At 45.8% G+C, this 17,753-nt stretch overlaps 1 protein-coding gene across 1 annotated transcript; it reads right to left on the reverse strand.

Moving 5' to 3' along the window:
- Nucleotides 1-1,037: 1,037 nt before the first annotated feature.
- slc26a6 (solute carrier family 26 member 6) lies at nt 1,038-16,705 on the reverse strand. Its single transcript, XM_048241866.1, is given in 19 exon segments — nt 1,038-2,288; nt 7,483-7,601; nt 8,196-8,250; nt 8,409-8,558; nt 8,656-8,778; nt 8,893-8,985; nt 9,197-9,266; nt 10,046-10,152; nt 10,267-10,362; nt 10,566-10,643; nt 11,268-11,381; nt 12,080-12,219; nt 12,433-12,568; nt 13,004-13,156; nt 13,451-13,615; nt 13,738-13,913; nt 14,181-14,291; nt 14,402-14,541; nt 15,394-16,705. Coding segments are annotated over 19 exon segments (2,205 nt in total). The 5' UTR covers nt 15,549-16,705; the 3' UTR covers nt 1,038-2,264.
- Nucleotides 16,706-17,753: the final 1,048 nt, after the last annotated feature.

Consider the following 17,753-nt stretch of genomic DNA (forward strand, 5'->3'; position numbering starts at 1 on the left):
TACAGCGCTGTTCATAACAACCAGGGGCTGTGCTGATGGCGTCATTATCCTGTGCAAAACCAAACAAATCGTCAAACTGCTAAAGTCAAATATATATTTAATGTTGATGTCATTGCAAGATTATTTTGTATGTTGAGAGAATGTACAGTTGTTTTACTAAATTGAGCCCTCATTTTACTAGATTGTGCACACAATTTACTATATTGTGCACTCGTTTTACTACATAGTGTGCTTGGTTTACTTAATCACAATACACTAATTTTAGTAAAGTGCACTCGTTTTAGTAGGTAGTGCTCTGTTTTCTAAATCATGTGCTCATTTTACACAAATTGTAATGAGAGACTGATACAGAGAGCTGCATCGTTCTTCCCTGATAAAATGTGACCAGTTTTAAACAGGTAGTGACCTCTCTAGTCTCTTTTATTCATACGTATGAATGGACATATGATTCCTCTGGGGAAGGCTTATATGTGGGTGGACAATACCCACCCCAGTCCACTCATAGACATGTCCCTGTTCATGTGGCATGTTTTGGTAGTGCATGGCGTGCAGACATGCTGTTCAGCTCATTTGCACGTGTAAGGACACTACAGGTGCAGTAATTCATATAGACACTCCTGTATACATTTACATCCGTAGCTCTACACATCTCATTTGGCCATGTAAAGGAAAACAAAAAAGAGGTAGAGAACCAAATTCACACACACACACACACACACACACACACACACACACACACACACACACACACACACACACACACACACAGGGGCGTAGCACAAGATCCTGGGCCCCTGCATAGGCAGTCCCGATGAATCCCCATGTTCCTCAACCAGGTAAAATAAAATATATTCCAGACTTTTCAAGGGCCCCTCTCCCCTTGGGCCCCTATAAGCAGTAGTGGTTTTACCCCCAGTCCGACACCCCTGCACACGCACACAGACACACACACACACACACAATTACATGTGCAGTGTGGTACAGAATAGGGTTGGGGAAATTAAAGGCTAAAGAAAAAGAAGTTAGGAGTCATCAAATGTTCATATCACTATTTTTTATTCATGGGAATGTTCATCAATAAATAAAAACACACACAAAACAACATCAAACTGATGATCATCTGATCACTTGGTCATATACAACCATCTGTATTTCGTTTGGTGTCTCATAACATTTCCTGCTACAGCATGCTCTGTGTGGCTATTAACAAAACACATACCACTTCTTTAACCAAGGCACTGTGCGTGGGTCATCTAATCCAGTGGTTCTTAACTGGTCTGGCTTTGGGACCCAAAATTTCCCATGTTCATGAAGTCACGACCCATATATATTTTATAGCGTTCAGACAACAGATGTGGTGAGCTACACGCTAAGACAGGCGAAGTGCCTGTAGGCCTATTTGTTTGGAACATGCTGTTTGGCATTACATTTGTGAAGTCTCCAACTCCTGATGTCACCTTAAAGTACTTGACAGGTCTGTCTTTGATAGGTGTACTTTATTTATGAGGCATTTTCACTCATGTTCCAGCAATTGTGAACATCGCACACTGTGGATTCTGCACCATTCCATCTCAATTTAAGTCTATTTGAAATGGGCGATTTCTTCTTTTTTTAACCACAAGCTCCACGACCCACCCAGAATGGTTCCGCGACCCACTATTGGGTCCCGACCCACCAGTTAAGAACCACTGATCTAATTGACTCATTTGGAATCTGACCAGTAACAGATGATAGGTCAGGCCCTTAATTATGAATATCACATTCATTTGAATCATGGCCCAAGTGGAAAAATGGCACGATAATCCAGTCTAGGATTTAATTTAGCCATCGGACCACACTCCAGCAAATTCAGCTGGGTTTGCTTGTCATGTTGTTTCATGGTTTATGATTGACATAAACATAAAGTTTAATGCAGGTCTTGAGCTGTTGAAAATGTTCACAAATTCCTCTTGGTAGGAGCGAGAGAAACAAACATAAGCTGTCGCCCTAAACACAGACCAGCAGGGATCTCAGCAGTGGGAAGCTATTTTCATTTCATAGTGGGCCAAAATCATTTAGTTACATAAGCTGCAATACAAACACAAAATGAAGGCAATTAGAGGAGTAGAGACAGGAGATGTGCTGTCTCAGAGCACTTCCCCTCTGAAGTGTGCCATCTCTGTGTGCGCCTGTGTGTGTGTGTGTGTGTGTGTGTTTTGTGTGTTTGTGTGTGTGTGTGTGTGTGTGTGTGTGTGTGTGTGTGTGTGTCCGCCAATACTCAGAATTCAAAGCTGCGTTGCTTTCATGTCCTGAAAAACAAAAAGCAAAGAGAGTGCATGTTGAAGCAGTGTCATCCCATTTTTATTGACCTTTGTACCATCATTTGACCGTCATTTGTATGGCAATACAAATGATGTTTACATTGCCACCCCACTGCCACCACTTGAGAAATCAGATCATAACCTGGTTTTCCTATAGCCGCTATACATGTCCGCAGAGAACCAACCAGCACACGCTCCTTCAGGAAGTGGTCCCCTGACGCAGAGGAGGCCCTGAGGGACTGTTTTGAATCCACAGACTGGAATGTGCTCCAGCAGTCACACGGTGAGGACATTGAGGGCGTCACACACTGCACTACTGACTACCTGAACGTAGGTGAGGACATTGAGGGGGCCACACACTGCACTATCGACTACCTGGACGTAGGTGAGGACATTGAGGGGCCCACACACTGCACTACCGACTACCTGAACTTCTGTGTGGACATTGGTGTTCCCATTACAACTGTACGCTGCTTTCCAAACAGCAAGCCTTGGATAACCAGCAATGTCAAGACCCTTCTCAATAGGAAAAAAGATGGCGTTCAGAGAGGGGGACCAGGCAGAGCTGAGGCGTGTACTGGGGGAACTCAAAGCCAGGCTGAAAGAGGCTAAGGAGGATTACAGAAGGATGGTGGAAAGAAAGCTGCAGGAGAACAACATGAAGGAGGACTGGGGAGGAATGTAGACCATCACTGGCTTTAGGAAGAGTAGCAGCTCTGCGGTGGGAGATCTGGACAGGGCGAACCAGTTGAACCATTTCTACAACAGATTCAACTGCCAAGCTCCAGTGGCAGTGGTCTGTCCACCACCCTCTGCTGACTGCCCAACCCACACCTCCCCCCTCACTCTCACTCTAACCCTCACCCCCACCATCAAAGGCTGATACACCCCTCCCCCACAAGGTGACCACGAACAGTGCAGCTACACTGACTTTAGGCCTAGTCCACACGTACCAAACCGATCTTTTTTTCCTCCGTCTTCCCTGGAACCGTATCAAGAATATTTAATACCCAAACGGATCCATCTCAACACGGCCCTATAGGTGGCACTGTGTCTTTACAGAAATTCACCAAAACTTGCAAAACGCGGCGCTTTAAAACAGACAGAATAGGCTACGCTAAATGGCTAGTGCAAGGAAACCAGAATTGTTTGTGTGGACTGATGGTGAACTGTCAACTGTAGCCAACTGTAAAACTAATAAACTTTATTTTACAGTTTGTTAAGGGTGCAGCCCCGTCCTTTATTTGGCTAACGCAGGTAGGCCTACTAATCACCTTTACTTTCTTTGGTTGTAGGATAGTCCGTGATTCACATTAGTTTTGGCTATCACTGCAATTAGGCTACTAAACGCAAGGCTTACCCAAGTTCTAGGCTATTCTGTCGCCACATTTATAATATTGCTATAAAACCTTCGTTAGTAAGAGTCAATACTTTTGCCTGCATCAAATCGTGCATTCAGATTCAGTGTGCTACCATCGGCTTAACGCGGAGTTCTAAGCGCCTTTGTATGCTTATATCTGATTTCACTCGACTGTGAATGCATGTATATATGTTGTAAGACATGTAAAATAAATGAATAACACTGGCACTACGCGCAAATGAATGTAGCCTAAACTTACACCGCACTTTCCTAATAACTTAAGTTCTCTCGCGTCACTGACAGTAGCTAGAATGCATAAAAAAACACCGGGAAAAACAGTGTTCAGTCCACCAAGTCATAAGATATCGGCGCTGCGCAGCATCAGTTGTGATATTTATCTTAACGGAGTGTAATCGTAGGTAATGTCATGTATGAAAACTAGTATTGTTAGGCAATACTATAAGTGCAAGTCCAGGGCAGCTGAGGTGTGGCGATGACATCATCGATACGCTAAGCAGGATGTCTTGGTTTCGCTGTCTAAAACGAACTCAAATGGGCTACGGTTTCAGATTTCTCCACTCTGGGACCAGGTTTCAGAAAAAGTGCGGTTTCGGGCAGTGCGCTTACAGGATTCGCTTGGACGCTCGGCCAAGACGAAGCAAAACCTCTGCGTTTAACCTAAAAAGCGTCTCCGTGTGGACAGGCCCTTAGTCACCAGCCACCAGTCTCCAGCCACCAGACCCCCATCATCACGGGAGATCAAGTTAGAGGACAGCTGAGGAAACTCCACCCCAGGAAGGAAGTCAGGCCTTACAGACTGTGTCCAAGGCTGCTCAGGGCTGTGCTGCTGAACTGGGGGAGCCACTGAAGCACATCTTCAACCTGAGTCTCCATCTCGGAAGAGTCCCAACACTGTGGAAGATGTCATGTCTCACCCCCGTCCCCAAGAAGCCACACCCAAGTGAGCTCAATGACTACAGGCCGGCCGGTGCAGGCCATGCACTAGACCTGCTCAGTTTGTATTAGAGGGTGACAATTTTTGGGGGCTCCCGCGGGTCACGGTATTCCCGCAGGACGGGAGTCAGTTTCACTGTTGGTAACGTGATAGGGACGGGATAGAACATAGCAATCAACGGGAGCGGTACGGAGCCGGAGATTAAATAAAAAAATTACGCTGCAAAATGGTGAGTGCACCCAAAGATTGTGAGACATTTCGTTTTAGAAAAGGGAACCATTGGCCCCGGCTGTGGCGCGACTGGCTGGGGCACCTGCACCGTACGCCGGCGACCTGGGTTCGATTCCCGCCCCGTGGTCCTTTCCGGATCCCACCCCGACTCTCTCTCCCACTCGCCTCCTGTCATTCTCCACTGTCCTATCTCATTAAAAAAGGCATAAAAAGCCCCAAAAAATATACTTAGAAAAGGGAACCACTTACAACTCGCTGTACGTTTGTTGATTGGCTACTGCTAGCCGCAGAGTAGCCTATCAGAGCAAGACAAAGCAGCTGCCCTGTTCAAAAGTCAATCCATCAGCATCAGTATGCATAAGGCAGCGAGTGTTTTGAGTATGAGAAGATCTCCGTCAGGAATTACGTAATGAAATCGCCTAGGTCTGGGTAATGCATGTATAGTGTAGCCTAAATTTCCAAGGCAACCTCAGTGATTTGACCGTGATTAACCAAACACGCTACGGGGGGCAACAGAGTCTGCTAACTTTAGACAACATAGGGAAGGAAACGGGAGCAGGACGGGATTCGGGAGTCTTTCTCTCTGGATTTTGCAGGACAGGATTTATTTTGAGGGCGGGGTAGTCACGTTGATCGATATGACGGGAGTATTTTAATGGGATTGGGATGGGATCGGAGCGACAATTGATTCCCTCTAGTTTGCATACCAGGAGAAAGTGGCCGTGGACGATGCCATCAGATATCTCCTACACAGGACGCATTCTCACATGGACAAGGGGAAAAGTGCTGTGAGAATCATGTTCTTTGACTTCTCCAGTGCTTTTAACACCATCCAACCCCTCAGACTGGGCGACAAGCTCCTGCAGATGGTGTGGATGCTTACCTAGTATCCTGGATTATAGACTACCTGACAGAGCGGCCACAGTTCGTCAGATTGAAGAACTGCCTCTCTGACACTGTGATCAGCAGCACCGGAGCTCCACAGGAACAGTGCTCTCTCCAGTCCTGTTCACCCTGTACACATCTGACTTCTGCTACAACACAGAGTCATGCCACATGCAGAAGTTTTTGGACGATACTGCAATTGTGGGGTGTATCAGGGATGGGCAGGAGGAGGAATACAGGAGCCTGATGGAGGACTTTGTGCAATGGTGCAAACTCAACCATCTTCAACTCAACACTTCAAAGACCAAGGAGATGGTGGTGGATTTCTGTAGGTCTAAGCCTGCCAGTCTCTGTTGAGGGGGTCAATGTGGAGATGGTAAACACTTACAAGTATCTGGGGATACACCTGGATAATAAACTGGACTGGTCAGCCAACACTGAAGCACTCTACAAGAAAGGGCAGAGCAGGCTGGACTTCCTTAGGAGGCTGCAGTCCTTCATTGTCTGCAGCAAGCTCCTCTGGATATTTTACCAGTCTGTTGTTGCAAGCGCCGTCTTCTATGCTGTGGTATGCCGGGGAGGAAGCACTAAGAAGAGGGATGCTGGGCGACTAGATAGGCTAGTAAGGAAAGCTGGCTCTGATGTGGGAGCTGAACTGGATTGCATCAATTCAATATCAGACAAAAGGACCCTGAACAAACTGATCAACATTTTGGACAATGAGTGTCATCCACTCCACAGCACTATCATAAAGCAGAAGAGCTTGACCAGCTGGAGACTACGCTCACTGCCATGCACAACTACAGACTGAGGAAGTCATTTGTCCCCAGGGCCATACAACTCTTCAATGCTTCACTAAAGGGAAAAGGAGATAGATTTCTCTTCATAGTCAGTTTGCCTCTCCACCCTCTCCTCCACTTTCACTACCTCCTATAACAATGTTTGTGTACTGACTGTCCACTGGCCCACTGTGTACTACTTACACTGTCTACACTGTTTACTGGCTGTATTAGCCCATATGCACAACCCCTCCCTCCATGCCCCAGTCTGGACTGTGGCCTAACATAATACTGGACCAATGGCTGTGACCCTACTACTTCAAACCTATCCTTGCACTGCTATAGTGTGTGTGTGTGTGTGTGTGTGAGTGAGTGAGTGAGTGTAAAGCCTGTTTTATGCTTCTGCGTCAAATCGACGGCGTTCCCCCGCAGACCCCTCTGCGTCGCTGCGAACCCCTCTCCGACCCCCCCATTTGTAAAATGTCAGTACGTTTTGAAATTAGCACTTCGCCAGCAAGCAGTACTGTGTGGGCAACATAACTTAAACTGGCTGGCAGACACCTCACAAATAACCTCAGACTTATTTGCTGTTTACAGTAACTAGGTCAATGGATTTTACTGTGTCTATTTCTCAATACTTTTTACAAAATCTAAATCTAATCTAATCTAATCTAATCTAGCAGAAAAAGGCCGAACAAATAAGATTAATATTTTAGCACGACGTCTATGGGGTTTGCCATTCTGAGTGCCGTTTCGGTCATTACAGTCTATGGTTTCGGTGGTGAGCGACGCAGACACAGGCGACACCGAGCTTCGAAGCCACACACCCCCAAGCGTTATGGCGGTGAAATGCACTGCGATGCAAATGACCCGACGCAGAACCATAAAAGGGTCATGACGCCGTAGGAGTGATGCCGTAGCTACTGCGTAGTTGACGCAGAAGCATGTTAACATCTTTGACATGTAACTCACCTCTTCCTGTCTATCTGCGTTGCAGTATAGTACGGCATCGTGCACAGACGTGAAAAGGATTGCTTTGGTCACTTTTTCACTGAAGAACCCGCCCTTCTCCAGACTCTCCACCACACAGCCTGCAGGGAGACAGCACAGAGAGAGAGAGAGAGAGAGAGGAGAAAAAAGAGGGAATAAATGTGTTTGTTTATGTGTGTGTGACTGTGTGTGTGTGTGTGTGTGTGTTCCGGTACTTTAGTAGCAGCACATCATGAGAACTGATGATTACAGAACGTGATCTGTGATTATGCTAAATGAGCCCTAATTAGAGCGATGATCAAGATCGTCTCTTATTTGGGCTGAGGCTCATCAACAGGAAGTGCGGTGCACGTAGACAGACCAACAGTCTTTGTCTCTGTCTTTCTGACATGACCACAAAGGTCTGGTAGTAAAACTGAGGGCTGACATTTCCTCTTGGTATGTGCAGTCAATGTATGTGTAATCTGCATTGTGCTGACAGCTCAGTGACGCTCTGGCCTGGACTCAACCCCACAACCTTGGGGGCTCAGAATAGCAAGTTAGCAAGCAAATAGCTATGACCCAAGTTTTGAGCATTTTGTTTAGTCAATTCAATGATACAGTTTACCAATAACAGTGCTTCTAACTAAAACATGTCCCAGTTGGAGAATCAAGTTCAACATCATAAACAACTGTGGAAATGAGAAATCACTCACTTTGACAACCAGCCAGAAGTACTTGCACTCCCACCTCACCATGGTCCTTACGAATCTTGAGAGAGAGAGAGAGAGAGAGGGGCGGGGGGTTATGATACTGAGATAAATTGGTGCCATAGCTTGTAAACAAATCAAGAGTTGTTTATGCTCCTGTTTCCCCATGTCAGTGGATTGGGTGGAGGGGTGTAGAGAGTGAGCAAGATGGTGACTCACATTGCTGAGGGTCTTGACTCCCACCGTATCCAGGAAGTTACACGCACTCAGCTCTAGGATGATGGCGCGAGGGAGGATGGGTCCAGGCTTCGTCTCCGCCTCAATGGTGAACACCACCTGCTCCTTCACTGAGTCATCCGACTCACTTTCCTGCACACACACACCACCACAGCTGATATCAGGTTCCTGTGCATTCACACAGCCGCACACACTGACAAATATACGGATTTATTTAGGACCCACGTACACGTTCGGTCATTTCCTTCATGGCCTGCTTCTTAGCCTTTTTGGCCTCCTTCTTCTCTTTTCTCTTCCTCTTGGACTCCAGCTTCTTTCTGTGGGACAGCAGCTTGGCGATGTCCACCCCACTCTGGAACACAGTGACGTGAACTTTCACACACATGAGCTTTGCGACTAAATCCACAGAATGTGAAGTATGCACACAATGCAGTAGCCTATGGGTGTGTGTGTCTGGTAAACCAACCTTCTCTGCTAGGGCATCGGCGTACATTTCAGCATTGGCAAAATAGAGAGTGGCTGAGGAGCGGAAGATCACCAACTCTGGAATCTCTTTCACCTGAGAGACACAGCACACTGAACTCTCAATCTCTGTCACGTGCATTATTTACACAAAGCCTCGAAATAGCAAAACTTGTATGAGGCCTCCACACCCTTGTGAAACTGTCAAACGCTCCTGCATGACTCCTGTCATCATTCCAATGCCAGCCATCCACTACACAGCACCTATAATTCCGCAGCCCACATTAGTGCAATGTCGTCATGGTTACCTGATTATAGTCCTCTATGGGTCTGTAAATATCGGTTCCAGGAACCTGTCCGAGCAGGGAGTACTTAGGCCTGAAACATTCACACAGGCAACACATAGCATTGACATTATTTATCAGTCTTTCAGCCCAAAAGCTTTACACCACCATACAGATCCTATGTAGCATGTCAGTGTTGCCTATGGCAGTTTGTTATCTGGTTTACACCACCATACAGATCCTATGTAGCATGTCAGTGTTTCTATGGCAGTTTGTTATTCCTGGAACTGACACAGTTGAATTACAGGAACACTGTAATATTTCTAAGAAGGAGAATAAGTGAGTGAGTGAGTAAATGGATGAAACAAGTGGATGTCTTGTGTGGCGCTCTTCTTGTGTGTGTGTGTGTGTGTGTGTGTGTGTGTGTGCGTGTGTGCGTGCGTTTGCGTGAAGTGCGCGCGTGCTTGCGCGTGTGTGTGTGTGTGCGTGCGTGTGTGCGTGCGTGTGTGTTTGCGTGAAGTGCGTGCGTGCGTGCGTGCGTGCGTGTGTGAATGTGTGTGTGTGTGTGAAGTGCGTGCGTGAAGTGCGTGCGTGCGTGTGTGTGAATGTGTGTGTTAAGTGTGTGCGTGCGTGAGTGTGTGTGTGTGTGTGTGTGTGAAGTGCGAGTGTGTGTGTGTGAAGTGTGTGCGTGAAGTGCGTCGTGCGTGCGTGTGTGTGAATGTGTGTGTGAAGTGTGTGTGTGCGTGAGTGTGTGTGTGTGTGTGAAGTGCGAGTGTGTGTGTGTGTGTGTGTGTGTGTGCGTGCGTGCGTGCGTGCGTGCGTGTGTGAAGTGCGTGCGTGCGAGTGAGTGTGTGTGTGTGTGTGAGGGCTCACAGCTGAGTTCTGAAGATGACGGTGAGGATGGACAAGGCTATGGAGGCGGCCAGGCCCAGGTCAGGATTGAACAGCACTGTCAGGATAAGGGTCATCACCCACACCAGCTAGAGATGGACAGATCCGGAGGGAAACGAGAGCTGTCAGTCATCAGTCACACCGCACGCTTCCTCTTTCTCAGCTTTCTGTTTGCCTCATTGATTTCCCAAGCTCCCCCTTACCATGTCCACTCTGTTGCTGTTCCACAGGGTTTTGATGTCACCAAATTGCTTCATCATTCCATGGAGGTTGACATAAATGATGGCTGCCAGAACAGCCTAAGGACATACACACACACACACACACACACACAAACACACACATACACACACACACACACACACACTTAGTCTGCATGCTTTGTGCATTCTGTACATAAGTAAAATATAGGCACATGGCAGGAGTGAGTGGAAATTACTCTCTCTCTCTCTCTCTCTCTCACACACACACACACACACACACAAATTCATTCCTACTGCACCTTTGGAAGCTGTTCAAATAGCGATCCGATCCATAGCAGGATGACTAAGATGACTACAGCTGAGAGAGCCCCAGCCACCTGGCCAAAAGAAATGTGGCAGTGAACATCAACAGGGCCGGCTGATGGAAGGTGAGTCAATTCTCACAGCAGCTTGATCATTTCATGCAGACCGTGGTAATTCTGTCTCTCCCCGAGATGGAGGAGAGTAATTGCTAAAGTGACTGCTTCAGAAGCAACACTTCACAGAGGCTCCTAATTCCTAACAGCTAGAAGCTATATGTGGACATGTCATTTCATGTTCTACTTCAGTTAGAAGTATATAGTTATAGAATAGTTAATGTTAAAACAACTTTGACATCCTATGGTATGTGAAAAGTGCAATATCAGTAACATATCTGTTGTCTACAAAATGATTCTAGAATATCAATATGTGACTTTCTGTCATATCCATTTTCACAGTGTATCCTGTATACTTCCAATAGATGTATTCATGCATAGGGCAGTACCACCTTTCAGAACTTGTGTATGTATTGTGAATATCGGATGAACTTTAACAACTAAACACTTATAGTGATATCAAACAAATCATAATTAAATAAGAATCAGATCCGCCATCATGGCTCATTTAAGGTGTGTGTAAGTAGAGGTGTGGCTAAAGTGTAGCACTCCAGTCAGGTCCAGTGGACCCATAGTGACCCTCACCTGGGTTTTTCCTCCAGTGCTGACCTGCACCATACTGCGGGACATGGAGCAGCTGATAGCAAAGCACTGGAACATCCCTCCGACTGCGTTACTGAGCCCCAGGGCTATCAGCTCCTGGAGTGGAGAGTGGGGTTAGAGTGAGCTGTAGCACACAGTGGTAGGTCTAAGGTGGACACTATAAAAGCATTAACCTTTAAATGTTGAAATCATGTAGCCTACATACTGTAGCACGGCTGTCACATAGAGAGGCTTGGCTCTGGATGGATGGGATTTTGTCACGCTTGGTTAGCTAACTCTTACGTAAATGTTTCAGAGTAATCAGAGATTGAAATCACTAAGTATGGCAGGTCTTGTTCTGTGTGGCTTGAAAACAAAAGAGATGTCAAAACAGCAGTTTGACTTTGATCCAGTTTCAGTTTTCTCATGAGTTGTCTGAGGCCATGTGACTAATCCCCATGTGGGATTGGTGAAATAGTTTATTTCCCTTATGTGGCAGTGTAGGTCTAATTAGTCCAATAAATCAAATGCAGCAAAACCTACATGAGTTAGGGAAATAACGCGTTATTGTACGCCCATGGTTGAAAAGTGGCCCATTAGCTGGCCCTTTTAGTTTTGTAAATGATAATTGCAAGTGATGCAACACCATAAGGTGCCCCTTAAAATGGTCTATACTTGCAGCTAAATAACACAGGTTGTGACATAGGTGCCCTTTTTGTTTTTTTCACCTCTGCTATTCAAGAAGACTGAGCCATCCACTGACACATTGAATATGAATTAGGTAGAAAGAATGACAAGTCAACCAGCTTTCTCACCTGGTTGCTGTCCACCTTGTATCCATACTTAAGGGCAAATGTCCGACCAAGGGAGATGGCAATGCCATAACCAACCACTGCCAGAGCAAAAGCATCCCCAATCACTTGACCAAACAGAGAGGCCTTTGGGAAAACTGGGGCTGGAGTCTAGACAGTAGTCAGAAAAAAACAGACAGAGATGCAGAGAGAGAGAGAGAGAGAGAGAGAGAGAGAGAGAGAGAAAGATAGATGAGTACTTATGGGTAATTGTGTGGAAGTAAGTCATTTAAGCCACACATGAGTAACCTACATACTATATATGTATTCACTAGACACCAAAGGAGCATACATAGGAAGTGTCAGCTGTCTTTTACATTGTATTCGTCTGAATAGCATATTATATTATGTATGTCATTGTTTGTTTTACCCTGATGGAATCTCCCCCACCACCTCAACTTTATAGTTCAGAGACAGGTCAACTTGCCAGGAGATAACTGTGGCGAGAATGACCTGGTCACACACACACACACACACACACACACACACAGAGAGAGAGAAAGAGAGAGAGTCACAGTTAAAATCAGGAATAAATGCAGGCTTGTTAGGCTTCAGTAAATTTTCAGTAAGCATATAGAGCTTCATTCATTCCTCCTGTGCTGTGAACTGTGAGATGGAAATCTCAACGAAATGCAGCAAGCCTTTCAGCAGGAGATAACATCTATACTCGGTAACATCAGATTTTACACACTGCCAGACATATTTGACATTTTTCCAGAATGAAACTCAATCTAAATCGTGTCCATAGTATAATGGATGACCTTTCTGGGTAGGATCAATATGTGCATCTAACTTTCTGCTGCACACCTAATAATCGAGACATGGACAGAGCGAGTGTGAGCGTGAGTGTGAGTGTGAGTGTGAGCGTGAGTGTGAAATGGCACTCACGGCGATGAGCTCCACAGGAATGGGCACAGGAAGCTTGCGGGCCACGAGAGTGCTGAGCTCTTTGGCGATGATGAGCCCAACAATGGACACAATGCTGACCACCAGAGTGCCTATGTTAGTGTCCGGCAACAGTGAGCACACCTCTAACACCGTCTGCACAGGGAGAGGCATGGAGGAAGAGAGCAGAGGTGAGTTTGGGGTGATATAGAAGACTTAAACCTATATTTAGGGGGAAGTGTTTTAGCTAAAAAAATATGTGTATCTAATGTTTTTAGGGTGTTCTTTACTCAAGAATCACGGTCACTACATTAGGTCCATCAAGGTTTTTACCTTTCAAGGCCATGAGAGCTTTGTGTGTGTGTGTGTGTGTGTGTGTGTGTGTGTGTGTGTGTGTGTGTGTGTGTGTGTGTGTGTGTGTGTGTGTGTGATGCATGTGTGTACACTTACATATACGAGAGCGAAAGGGCCACTGTAGCGTTGAGGGCTGATGCCAAAAGTGTATTTGAGCTGGGACACGATGACGTGGATGGCAGCTCCTGTGGTGTAACCCCTCACCAGGGGCTCGGACAAGTACGTCACCACAAAGCCAAACTGCACCAGGCCTAGAAGCAGCTACACACACACACACACACACACACACACACACACACACACACAAAACCCCCCAAAATCAATATTACTTTCAGATGAAGTATAAAATTGGGCAACACCCTGCAGCAATAACCAACACACACCTGGAATACGCCTGACATGAAGGTCACCGCGGCAGCGACCTTTACCCTCTCTGCATCCCGGCTAATGAAGTCCACTATACTGCTGTTGGACACATTATCCCACACCATGAAGTCAGAGTCGGGGGCCAAGCGCTCCGTGGTGCTGCCAATCATCACACTCATGACCGCATAGGTGCCTGAAAAATACACATGCACACACACACACACACACGCACGGACACATGAACACACGCATGCACGCACACACACACGCACGCTTGATAAGACTTCAAACATAATCTGAATGAATAACCTAAACTGTAATAGATAGGGCTATAAATAATATAAACTATGAAACACACACACACACACACGCTTCATCTAAATAATCAATTAATTTCAATAAGTAAAAGAGTGGCAAAACAGTGGCCATATCTAGTGTTGTGCTGTACAGTGTAGCTTACCCACGGAGATGTGTTTGGATGTCCCGAAGATGAAGTAGAGGAGGATGGGGTAGAAAGAGGAGTAGAGGCCAAACACCGGAGGCACAGCGGCCAGCAGGGCATATGCCATGCCTACAGATGGACACAGAGGGACACACACACTAAGTGACCTATGACAGATTCAAAGCAGACCAATAATATATAGAAGAGGAAATGGTTCTCATTTGAATGAATAGTCTGACCCTGGGGCAGGTGCATGATTCCCACACTGATGCCTGAGATGAGGTCTCCGATGGCATTCTGTCTGAGGGGGTAACGAGGCAGCCACGACAACACAGGAACACAGGAGAAGAAGCAGCTCTTCAGCCGGGGACCAGAACACCTACACACACACACACACGCACATACACACACACGCACATACACACACACGCACACAAGCACACGCACACACACACAGGTTGATATAATGGTTTTTTTACATAAGCTAGAAATGTGAACACCTTGTCTATTTAGTATACGACCTTAAGACAATAAGACAAGCCGTTTGAGAGGTTTTGAGTGACAGAATAATTGCCGTCCTTGAAATTGTCCAGACGCGGAAAATAGCAGTGTAACTCAGCAACACAAGGAGCAGGAAAAAGAATGTGGCTTTCTCTTTGCCTGAACATAGAAAATGATTATCTAAAAGGGAAGCTACAGGTAGGTTTTCACTGGTTATAAGTGACAATGAATGACTGTAAAACCAAACAAGCCCAGAGTGCAAGGGCGCTTTAAAATGGCATTAGAAATCATACAAAGGAAGACATGTGAATGACAGCTGGGGAAAAGAACAGTGCACTGTTTCCCCTGCAGAATATTAGAAACCAAGCCAACCAGTGAAAAAATACTTAAAAGTAGCATGGCCATCCTGACCCATCTGCCACTAGAGGGCACTCATGAGACTAATCTCTCTCACACAGCTGGGAGAAAAGTTTACAACAGACATACAACATCCGTTGTGCTGATGTTTTACATTGCTAGTGCATTATGTATAAGTATAGCATTGCACTGAAACAGAGCAGACAAAGCCTGGCACTGATGGAGATACAGAGGCATGTTTGAGCTGTTTATGGCATTTCACAAAAGCAGAAGGTGCCATGTAATAGCCATTCAAACCAATAGGAATGGCCGATTACTTTACTGGTTGTGAAAGTGCTCTGTGTGAGTTTATGAGGAGGTTGCGGTGCCCCACCTGACTGAGTCTTTGAGTTTTTCCACCAGCTGGTTTGTGGACTGTGTCTTCTCCGCCATGTCCTCCACACAGAGCTCGTCCAGCACCTCCCGCTGGACCCTGTAGTCCAGCCGCCGCCGCGGCTCACACACCACCTCGTCCTGGGCCTCTGCCATGGTAGCTGTGTGTGTGTGTGTGTGTGTGCAAGTTTCCAGTGGAAGAGTCAGTCCCTGATCAGTTCGTTGCTTCAGAGAGAGGCACCTGTCATCAGACCAAGAGGTTTTGTCCTCTGCTGGGATTCCTAACAAGATCACGGCTCCAAATCCAGAAGTGAAGCTCCCTGGACATCCAGCAGTGAGTGACAGCGTATGGAAATTCTAGAGCTACTAATCGTTTGATGGGTTGAGCTGTAAAGCCACAATTGTGCATTTGTTGCACCAGTCCATGTGCAGATGAAGAAGTCTGTGTGTTCACTTGTGCTCCACTACAGGTGTGTGTCCTGACCCAAGACGTTTTCTTGTCACTCAGACACACACACACACACTCACACACACAGATCAAAGTCCTGTTGCGATATCCTGAGAGGAGGAGAGGTCCAGTGTGGCGGGTGGCTCCTCAGAGGTGTCTTATCGTGGTCTGATTAGACACACATACACACACACACTGATTAGATAGAAGATGGGCTTTGATTCACAAGCAGGCTTTGTGCTCAGGATGTGCTGAGGCAGAGCAGCATGTGGCCCTTCATTCATCATCTATAAGCTAAAAACAATGCCCCATGTCCTTGGTACCCACGACACACACACACACACACACAGAGAAAGTAAATCTGAGCAATGCCTGGGACAGGTATGTGTGTGTGTGTGTGTGTGTGTGTGTGTATTTTCAAGTATTTCAAGACAACACATTTCAATCTTTAATACAAATTACAGATGCGCTTACATCAGCACTTCAATTACAATCATGATGTTTTATGTAGTGAGGTGTATGGTCAACCCACCTTTAGTTAGTCTCATATCTTTGTATTAGCTCTCTGGACACTCCTGCCTCTTGGTGTCCTTGTGTTCTACTCTGACCCAATTAGATTTACCCAGGGCCGTCCCTCAGAATAAACTACTACTCTGACCCAATCAGGTTTACCCAGGGTATTTATGTGTTCTGACAATCAGTGACAACATAATGTCTCATTAATCATTAATACAGCACTGAGGCACATCCCTTTCCCAATGACTGTGTTCTTTGAAATCCTGGTGGGCTTTCATTTCAATAAGTCAGCCACTTAAAGGGGTGGTTCAGGATTTTGGACATAGGACCTCATTTCCAAGTAAGCAAGTGTGATATTTATCAGTGGAGACCGTTTTCAACACGTTTCATCCAGTCGTTCTAATTGCAGAGTTCACAGGTGCTAGGCTAGCGCAAGTCAACGGTATGTGCTAGCCTGCCACTAAAAACAGTCTTACCTACTCCAAAGGACACTCGAGGCAAATTCCAGACAATCGATGTAAATGTCTGTGTTGATAGAATAGTGTAAGAAATACAACTACCCTCGCATCCCGTTGCAATAGTTATACTTTGTTCCCTGAAGTTGGTAGTTTGCATCTCAGCGGCAGACTGATATTACCAAGGCTACTACTAGGTATCCCCATTGGAGTGCGCTTTACTGTTTACTTTTTGGCGCAGTACTACTAACTGGAGCAAGTATAATTCCGCCGCTGCTAAGACACTAGTCCCTTAAAATGTAATGCGATCGTTGAAATGCAAGGATAGAATAATGTTAGAAATAAAACTATCAATACAGACATTTACATCGATAGTCTGGCGTTATAATTTAGTTGCCTTGGGTGTACTTTGGAGTGGGTAAGACTGTTTTTAGTGGCAGGCTAGCACATACCGTTTACTTGCGCTAGCCTAGCACCTGCGAACTCTGCAATTAGAACGACTGGATGAAACGTGTTGAAAACGGTCTCCACTGATAAATATCACACTTGCTTACTTGGAAATGAGGTCCTATGTCCAAAATCCTGAACCACCCCTTTAATGAGAGACAGCCAACCAAAGCATTGCTTGCACTGGTTAGAAAGCATGGTAACACTTTACTTGACGGGTGAGTTCATAACACATTCATAGCAGCTGTCATAAACTGCACATAAAGCATTCATGACTGTTTCATGAGACATGACTCAACATTCATACCAAACCTTTCATGAATGTGCAAGACAGAACGACGACAACTTGTCAAAATAAAAGTCCAACAATCGCAAAGCAGCATTGCCGTTTTTCTTTCCAGCCTTTGTATATATTTCATGAATATCTTATGAAGTCTACATCAAATGTCACTTTACTATACAAGTTGTGAAGTATTTGTAATCACGGAGTTTAAC

This window comes from Alosa alosa, chromosome 4, assembly GCF_017589495.1.
Source record: "Alosa alosa isolate M-15738 ecotype Scorff River chromosome 4, AALO_Geno_1.1, whole genome shotgun sequence".
NCBI classification, from domain to species: Eukaryota; Metazoa; Chordata; class Actinopteri; order Clupeiformes; family Clupeidae; genus Alosa; species Alosa alosa.